At 44.8% G+C, this 10,000-nt stretch overlaps 1 protein-coding gene across 1 annotated transcript in view; it reads left to right on the top strand.

Annotated features, from left to right (window-relative positions):
• Nucleotides 1–10,000, top strand: part of LOC143279407 (secretin receptor-like) — a 158,320-nt gene that overhangs the window by 116,887 nt on the left and 31,433 nt on the right. Inside the window, exon 5 of the mRNA XM_076583446.1 lies at nt 5,106–5,200. Coding sequence (XP_076439561.1) covers nt 5,106–5,200 — 95 coding nt within the window. The remainder of the gene's footprint in view (nt 1–5,105; nt 5,201–10,000) is intronic.

The raw sequence follows: 10,000 nt of genomic DNA, 5'->3' as shown, positions 1-10,000 counted from the left end.
ATAATAATAATACAAATGATTTCATCCGATGAAGGTCTGGAGGAAACCGTAGACACGTGGGGCGGAAAAACCATGATTAAAAACTCACAATTTCTTTACAGAATGAACAGATCGGGTGCCAAGAAACTGGATTCGTTTACAAGAGATAATATGGAGAGGGCAGGGTGGGGGAGGGAGCGGGGGGGGGGGGTATGGCTTTAAAATGATCTGGTGCTGATTTACATGCGTTTAAGGGGAAAATGGTCCATTTGTCATCTTGACTCATCAAAACCGTTCTCCAAGGAATGGCGAACTTCCAGCAAACCAGAAAGAACATTCTATCATTCTTATTATCGTTATGATTAATATCATTGTGTGGTTGTTGTCATCATTATATTATTATTATTATTATTATTATTATTATTATTATTATTGTTGTTGCTAACATCAGCTGTTTTTGAGAAAATTGCTCGAGCGCTTCGGTACCAAGATGGCCCACGGCGACTGATAGCTGGAGTCCCCCGAAAACGCATTATGACTGCCTACATGGCGGGGTAAAAGCGGTCATGCACGTAAAAGCCTACTCGTGTACATACGAGTGAACGTGGGAGTTGCAGCCCACGAACGAAAAAGAAGATAAGAAGAAGAATCTTAAACAACATAGATTCCACTGTTTGGGTGCTTTTCTTTTGTCTCTGTTTCGAAAATCCTTTTCTATTGAACAAAGTAGCTTTCTTATTTTTTTCGAAATGCCTTTTGTGTTTGACAAGGTAGCTTACTTGTTTACAAGTCCAAAATCACACAGGTTTTGATATAAATTATTTTTATGTATGGCTTGAAACATTCTCAGAGGTGTAAGTCTGCTCGATGCTCGAACTAGAATTCCTGTTGCATTGTTAATGGATGTAATCAAATGAAGGGTTGAGGGGGTTCCCTGTTCTTGATTGGCTGTGAACTCGACAGTCTGTTTTCTACACGTCAGAGAAACTGCCAATATAAAAGCATCTAAAAACACGGTAGTGTCAGCTATGAAAAGTGCAAAAATGCATTGTTTACGGTGAAAAAGATAAAATGAAAGAAAAAATGAAAAATGAAATAGATAAAAGCAGTGTCCTTGTTGTTGGTTCTTTGTTGTTGTTGTTGTTGTTTTTTTTTTGTTTTTTTGTTGTTGTTGTTGTTGTTGTTGTCTTGTTTTCTGTGTGTTTTTTATGTGTTTTTTGTGTGTGTTTTTTTAACAATTTTTCTCATATTTTATTTCCATTTTTCAAGTCCATCCTTTTGATAAAGGAATTAGAAATAAAACGATTCTGGCTTATTTTGGCTTTGCAAAAAAAAAACAAAAAAAAAGACACAAAAAGCATAATGGCTTCGGAATATCTGACTCGCATAATAACTACACTCAAAAGATAAAACAAAAAACAAAAACACACAAAATACACACATCAAAAGGTCTGTCGGAAAGAAACATATTTGTGATGCTGGGTCAAGGCAAAATAATATTATTTTCGTCTTGTATCGATCAATCTCATTCGCTCCATTAATCCAGCAATCCGGGAGAAAACGCCGCCCCAAGGTCAAACACCCATTCGCAAAAAAATCCGTGGGCGCGCGTGCCTGCCTGCACGCACACCCATAAATACACACGCAAAGAAACACACACACACAGAGAGAGAGAGAGAGAGAGAGGAGAGAGAGAGAGAGAGAGAGAGAGAGAGAGAGGTTCACACAAAGAAGAGAGAGTGATTGAGAAAAAAAAATGCATACACGCATCCTTACAAATACACACGTAAAACACACACACACACACACGCGCGCGCACACACACACACACACACACACACACACACACATGCAGTCACGCACGCACACACACACACACACACGCACACACATGCACGCACAGAGACAGAGAGAGAGAGAGAGAGAGAGAGAGGGGGGAGACGCTCAAACAAAGAAGAGACAGTGATGGAGAAAAAAAAATGCAAGCATACAAAAACAAAAACATAAAACAAACAAACAAACACAACAACAAAAAACAGAATAGACAGGCAGAAGACAATTATCGTTCCTTTCAAGCATCATTCTAACCTCCTTTAATCAAACAAACAAAACAGAAAGGGAGAAATTAAAACAAAGAAAGACAGAGGACGAATGGGAGACAAGGGGATATGTAGGGGAGGGAGTTAGGAAACGTTCGATTTGGAGTGACCGCGCTTGACCGAAGTTTGGAACTGCCTTTCCCTTAAATTCAGGCCGGCGGCAATTCTGGGCAGCAGAGTCGGTCAATTTGTCCGTGCCTCTGGAAGACGTAGTCGGCAGCCTGTCCAGACGTGGCTAGCTGCCCGAAAAACGACAAATGATGGATGCTTTGTCTACCCCTGTCCGTTTTCAAACCATCTCCATTTTCTTTTTCCGGTCGTTAAATGATTTTATGTCTGTCTGTGTTTGTGCGTCTGTTATTGTGTTTCTCTCTCTCTCTCTCTCTCTCTCTCTCTCTCTCTCTCTCTCTCTCTCTCTCTCTCTATCTATCTATCTATCTATCTAACTATCTGTCTATTAATCTATCTTTATCTCTCTGTCTTTGTCTCTTTCTCCTTGCCTCCCCTTGTACGTTTGAGTGTGCATGTGCTCGTACATGTGGGTGTGCGTTTGTGCGTGCGTGTGTACGTGTATGAATCTCTCTTCGTCTCTCTTTCTCTCTTCGTCTCTCTTTCTCTCTTTCTGTCTGTCTGACACACTCTCTCTCTCTCCTTCTCTCTCTCTCTCTCTCTCTCTCTCTCCTTTTCTCTCTCTCTCTCTCTCTCTCTCTCTCTCTCTCTCTCTCTCTCTCTTTGTGGGCTTTTTTTAAGACAGATCAACATGTGAACAGACACATAGACATGAAGACAGATGATACCAAAGCTGTCTGTCTGACAAAACAGTGTCATTATTATTCTATCGCTCCGGAAACCGTTGAGACCATTATGGCACCATAGACGAATGAAGTACCTCCCCCCCATCCAATCCACACACACACACACACACACACACGCTGATAATGATGATGATGATGGTGGTGGCGGTGGTGGTGGAGGTGGTGGTAGTGGTGGTGTAGATGGTGGGGGTGAGGGTGTTGGTGTTGGTGGTGGTGGTGGTGATGGCAATAATGATAATGATAATAAAAATCATAATAATATATGATAATAAGTTTCAGTTTCAGTTTCACTTTCTCAAGGAGGCGTCACTGCGTTCGGACAAATCCATACACGCTACACCACATCTGTTGAGCAGATGCCTGACCAGCAGCATAACCCAACGCGCTTAGTCAGGCCTTGAGTGCATGCTTACATATTTGTGTACCTATGAAAGTGGATTTCATTTTACGTAATTTCGCCAGAGGACAACACTCTCGTTGCCATGGGTTCTTTTTCAGTGCGCCAAGTGCGTGCTGCACACGGGACCTCGGTTTATCGTCTCATCCGAAAGACTAGACGCTCAGTTTGATTTTCCAGTCAAACTTAGGAGAAAGGGCGAGAGCGGGATTCGAACCCACACCCTCACGGACTCTCTGTATTTGGCAGCTGAGCGTCTTAACCATTCTGCCACCTTCCTAATAAGAATCATAGAAATGAAGTCTGACTCTCATACCTGCCAAAGAGGAAGTCCGTGATTTCCTTTCTTCCCCCCTAACGATCGTCGAGTTTTCATGAAGTTTTGAAATAATTACATAATAGTTCAATATAACTATATCTGCTCGGATATTTAAAAAAAAAATAAAACTTAGCTTATGTTAAACAGTTCAATAGGATTCTAAACTGAATGTCCACCTTTTTTTTTCTTTACTTATGCATCACACATACATGCACGTCATAGCAGAGCTGGTTTTTTTGGTTTTTGTCTGTGTGTGTGTGTGTGTTTGTTTGTGTGTGTGTGTGTTTGTGTGTGTGTGTGTGTGTGTGTGTGTGTGTGTGTGTGTGTGTGTGTGTGTGTGTCTGTGTGTCTGTATGTCTGTGTGCCTGTGTCTGTGTGCCTGTGTCTGTGTCTGTGTGTCTATGTGTCTGTGTCTGTGTGTTTGGTGTGTTTTTGTGCTTTTTTTCCCCATAGATCATCGAGTTGTTTGATTAAAAGATTCTGGCAGTAGCATTTAGTATATAAATCTAATAAGGACGTGTAACTAGCGTTTACTGCGCTCATATACAATGTTGAATGCACAATTGATATATGTATTATGAATATTCACTTTTCCTGTGTGCATTGATATATTCATTATGGATATTCACTTTTCCTGTGTGCATCCCCTATATTCATTTGAACAATTTAAACGCAAAAAATAAAAAAAAGATTAAAAAATAAGTTTGAGAAGAAAGAAAAATATGGCAGCACGTCGTGAGTTAATGTATTTTCCAAACACAAACAGACAAAATTATATTAAACTGACAAAAATAACCAAAAAACGAGACATACGTGAAATGATATGGGCATCTACAAGAACGTTCAAAACAACATCCTCCACACGAAATACTAGTTTGATTCTTTGCTCAGGGTTTTTTTAACTTTTTTTTTTCTAAATTTGAAATATTGCGAAGGGTGAACGTACAGACATATTTCACATCCCAGCGATGTTTAGATGCTGTACGTGTTGGAAACAGGGAAACTTCCGCCATTAAACTTTTCGCTATGTCCCTCGTATATGAATTGAGTTCTTTTTTTTTTTCTTTAAACAAAATCAAAATCATGTCAATGTTCATGACCTGCGTGCGTGTGTGCGTATGTGTGTGTGTGTGTGTGTGTGTGTGTGTGTGTGTGTGTGTGTGTGTGTGTGTGTGTAGTAGTAGTAGTAGTAGTAGTCTTCAGTTTAACGTCTACCACTTTAAGTGATATTTGACGAAATGTGTGTGTGTGTGTGTGTGTGTGTGTGTGTGTGTGTGTGTGTGTGTGTGTGTGTGTGTGTGTGTGTGTGTGTGTGTACGTGTGTGTACGTGTGTGTGTGTGTGTGTGCGCGTGCGTGTGAATGTGCGTGTGTGTGTGTGTATGTGTGTGTGTGTGTGTGCGTGTTTGTGTGTGTGTGTGTGTGTGTGTGTACGTGTGTGTGTGTGTGTGTGTGTGTGTGTGTGTGTGTGTGTGTGTGTGTGTGTGTGTGTCTCCAGGCCCAGGCAGACAAACTGACCTTAATGTACACAGTGGGCTACAGTGTGTCCCTGGCTACTCTAGTCATCGCTGTCTTCATCATGCTCTACTGCAGGTGAGTGTGGTGTAGTGGAGTGCAGTGCAGTGCAGTGCAGAGGGGTGCAATACAGTGCAATGTAGTGGAGTGGAGTGGAATGGAGTGGTGAGGAGTGGAATGGAGTGGTGGGGAGTGGAATGGAGTGGAGTGGAATGTAGTGGAATGGAGTGGTGGGGAGTGGAATGGAGTGGTGGGGAGTGCAGTGCAGTGTAGTGTAGTGCAGTAGAGTGGAATGGAGTGGTGGGGAGCGCAGTGCAGTGTAGTGTAGTGCAGTAGAGTGGAATGGAGTGGTGGGGAGTGCAGTGCAGTGCAGTGCAGTGCAGTGCAGTGCAGTGCAGTGTAGTGTAGTGCAGTAGAGTGGAATGGAATGGTGGGGAGCGCAGTGCAGTGTAGTGTAGTGTAGTGCAGTAGAGTGGAATGGAATGGTGGGGAGCGCAGTGCAGTGCAGCGTAGTGCAGTAGAGTGGAATGGAGTGGTGGGGAGTGCAGTGCAGTGCAGTGTAGTGTAGTGTAGTGCAGTAGAGTGGAATGGAGTGGTGGGGAGTGGAATGGAGTGGTGGGGAGTGGAATGGAGTGGTGGGGAGTGGAATGGAGTGGTGGGGAGTGCAGTGCAGTGTAGTGTAGTGCAGTAGAGTGGAATGGAGTGGTGGGGAGTGCAGTGCAGTGTAGTGTAGTGTAGTGCAGTAGAGTGGAATGGAGTGGAATGGAGTGGTGGGGAGTGGAATGGAGTGGTGGGGAGTGCAGTGCAGTGTAGTGTAGTGTAGTGCAGTAGAGTGGAATGGAGTGGGAGTGGTGGGGAGTGGAATGGAGTGGTGGGGAGTGCAGTGCAGTGGAGTGGAGTGGAGTGCAGTAGAGTGGAATGGAGTGGAATGGAGTGGTGGGGAGTGGAATGGAGTGGTGGGGAGTGCAGTGCAGTGCAGTGTAGTGTAGTGCAGTAGAATGGAATGGAGTGGTGGGGAGTGCAGTGCAGTGCAGTGTAGTGTAGTGCAGTAGAATGGAATGGAGTGGTGGGGAGTGCAGTGGAGTGCAGTGCAGTGGAGTGGAATGTAAGTGGAGTGGAATGGAGTGGTGAGCGTGATGCAGTGGAGTGCAGTGCAGTGTTGTGGAGTGCAATGGAGTGGTGAGTGTGGTGCAGTGGAGTGCAGTGCAGTGGAGTGCAGTGGAGTGGAGTGCAGTGGAGTACAATGTAGTGCAGTGTAGTGGAATAGAGTGGTGAAGAGTGCAGTGCAGTGCAGTGGAATGGAGTGGTGAGGAGTGCAGTGTAGTGCAGTGGAGTGGAGTGGAATAGAGTGGTGAGGAGTGCAGTGTAGTGCAGTGGAGTGGAGTGGAATGGAGTGGTGAGGAGTGCAGTGTAGTGCAGTAGGGTGGAGTGGAATGGAGTGGTCAGGAGTGCAGTGCAGTGGAGTGGAGTGCAGTGGAGTGGAATGGAGTGGTGGGGAGTGCAGTGCAGTGTAGTGCAGTGGAGTGGAGTGGACTGGTGAGGAGTGCAGTGTAGTGCAGTGGAGTGGAGTGGAGTGGTGAGGAGTGCAGTGGAGTGCAATGGAGTGCAGTATAGTGCAGTGTAGTGGAATGGAGTGGTGAGGAGTGCAGTGTAGTGCAGTGGAGTGCAATGGAGTGGAATGGAGTGGTGAGGAGTGCAGTGTAGTGCAGTGTAGTGGAATGGAGTGGTGAGGAGTGCAGTGTAGTGCAGTAGGGTGGACTGGAATGGAGTGGTCAGGAGTGCAGTGCAGTGTAGTGTAGTGTAGTGCAATGGAGTGGAATGGAGTGGTGAGGAGTGCAGTGCAGTGGAGTGCAGATTAGCTTTTTGCGGCATAGTGTGGTGTAGTGCAATGCAGCGTAGTTTTGTGCAGTGTGGTGTGGTGTAGTGTGGTGCAATATAGTGCAGCTAAGTATAGTGCAGTGCAGTGTAGTGTAGTGTAGTGTAGTGTAGTGTAGTGCAGTGCAGTGCAGTGCAGTGCAGTGCAGTGCAGAGCAGTGCAGTTTATGATTAATTCTTATGTTCTATCGTATCGTTTGTTGCTGTGCTGTGTTATAAATGTGCTGTTAACTGGCTTTGATTGTACTGGATAACGGACTTTACTGTGCTGTCCTGCGTTGTACTGCACTCACAGCGATGCACAATGACGACAGGAATTGCTCTACTCTTTAGTTTTATTCGCTGCGCGGTGATGTACACAACGTACGCATTCATTCATTTCAACACACACACACACACACACACACACACACACACACACACACACACACACACACACACACACACACACGTACACACGCAAACGCACACACACACACACACACACACACACACACACACACACACACACACACACACACACACACACACACACACACGTACACACGCAAACGCACACACACAGACAGACACACACACATACACACACACACACACACGCACACACACACACACACACACACACACACACACACACACACACACACACACACACACACACACACACACACACACACACAGAGAGAAGAAGAGAGAGAGTGGGAGAAAGAGAGATTCAAGATTCAAAGACTTTATTACTCAAGGATAAATGTTTTAGGCATTGCATAGTCTTCCAATGTGTCCTTGTGATATCAAAAACAATAACGATAAGACACAACAATAAAGAGAGAGAGAGAGACAGACAGACAGACAGACAGACAGACAGACAGACAGGCAGACAGACAGACAAACAGACAGACATGCAATGGGCACGGTGAGCAAGTGAGGGAAGGAATGTGCGGAAAGGTGTGTGGTCAGTCAGAAAAAAAAAAAACAAACAAAAAACCCAGCTAACATAGGAGTGTGGGGGGGGGGGGGGGTAACATCAGCGATAAAGATTTGACGACAGACATAAAGACATAAATAAAGGTCAGCAACATACCGACAACACCACACACACACACACACACACACACACACACACACACACACACACACACACACACACACACACACACATACACGCGCGCATACACTCACTCACACACACAGAGCAACATTTATCTGTAGAACGATCTAGGCAGTAATCCATCCACCCACTAACTCCTACCCGTCCATCCATCCATCCATCCATCTCCTCCTCCTCTTCAAGAACGCAGTTCCCCCTCTGCCACACCTACCGCCACCCTCTCCCCCAGTTTCCTCCTCCCCTCCTTCCCTCCACTCCTAACCCCCCCCCCCCTCCCCCCAACCCCCACCCCACCGACCTCCCACCCTCCTCCTCTTCTGCGGCCTTTCCCAATTAAGAGAATGGCGAGCGCCAGAAAATTCATCTTCACTTCCAGTTCATCTGGTCACCGTTCAAACTGCATGCTCCCGCTGGTGTGTGTGTGTGTGTGTGTGTGTGTGTGTGTGTGTGTGTGTGTGTGTGTGTGTGTGTGTGTGTGTGTGTGTGTGTGTGTGTGTGTGTGTGTGTGTGTGTGTGTGTGTATGTGTGTGTGTGTGTATGACCTCAGGACAGTGGACGAAAGGGAAGTGATTATTGTGATGGTATTCTTTGCGTTACTTTTTTGTGGAACTGGTAGTACTTTCTCCTGTTGGCTGGGTTTTTTTTTTTTTTTTTTTCGTTTTTTTATCTTTTCTTTTCTTTTCTTTTTAAGCAAATGATTGGGTGGCATGAGACTTGTAGGCATGAACTCACAATCGCACGTGCGCGCGCGCGTGAGTGTGTGTGTGCATGTATGTGTGTGTGTGTGTGTGTGTGTGTGTAGAGAGAGAGAGAGAGAGAGAGAGAGAGAGAGAGAGAGAGAGAGAGAGAGAGACAGTCGTCAGGATGAGATGATAAACCGAGGTCTCGGACACAATACAATAATTATATACAAGAAAGAGAGGATGAGAAGAGCAGACAAAGGCAGGCAGACAGACAGAGCTAGAGACGAGAGAGAGAGAGAGAGAGAGAGAGAGAGAGAGAGAGAGAGAAAGGCGGACAGAGACAGGGAAAGAGACAGAGAGACAGAGAAGCAGACATAAAGAGAGAAAGGGGGGGACTCAAACTCAAGTTGGTGGTCTCAATGCCTTAGCCCCGTGTTGACCAAGGGCAACGACATATACTTTACACTGTCATTGTGATTGGTACATGAAACAGCGCAGCTTCTTCTTATATGGAACCACCGCCAAAACATAAGCTGCAAGTGTTTCCCTTATTAATTAATCGAAATGTTCATTAATTAAAGATACAAAAACAAAACAACGTACCGTGTATTCATTATTCGCCGTCATAATAAACAAAGTTGAAAAACAAAAACAAAAAAAACACATAACATATACATAATTTTATATGTAATATGCGATATACGTAATACCTATGATAAGTAAGATACAAATATCACTTAACTGAAACTATTTATAAAGAAACAAAGCAAAATCACATGCAGTAGTGTATTAATCATTCGATGTCATCAATGAATATAATCGGGGGAAAAATACATGCAGAAACGTTTTTGTTTGTTTTTTTGTTTGTTTTGTTTTGTTTTCTGTTGTTGTTGTTTTGGTGTGGTTTTTTTTGGGGGGTCGTGTGTGTGTGGAGGGGGGGGGGGGTTATTTTTAATGATTTGAAAAGAGAGAGACAGACAGAGGCAGGTACAGAGACAATGGGGGGATGGCGGTTTGGCGGGAAAGGGGGGTCACGGATCAGTCGTGCTGACCTGTCAAGCACAATTGATGAAGGCACCGGCAGTCACCGATCAGCCATTCATTCACCCTGTCAACCCCTAAGTCCTGACTAAACACCTCACACCTCCCCCTTCTCTCTCTTTCTCTCTTCTCTCTCACTCTCGCTCTCTCTGTTTCTCTGTGTGTGTGTGT

Source organism: Babylonia areolata, chromosome 2 (genome assembly GCF_041734735.1).
Source record: "Babylonia areolata isolate BAREFJ2019XMU chromosome 2, ASM4173473v1, whole genome shotgun sequence".
Taxonomy (NCBI): Eukaryota; Metazoa; Mollusca; class Gastropoda; order Neogastropoda; family Buccinidae; genus Babylonia; species Babylonia areolata.
The sequence above is the reverse complement of the archived record's forward strand: the minus strand, read 5'-3'. Positions and strand labels throughout refer to the sequence as shown.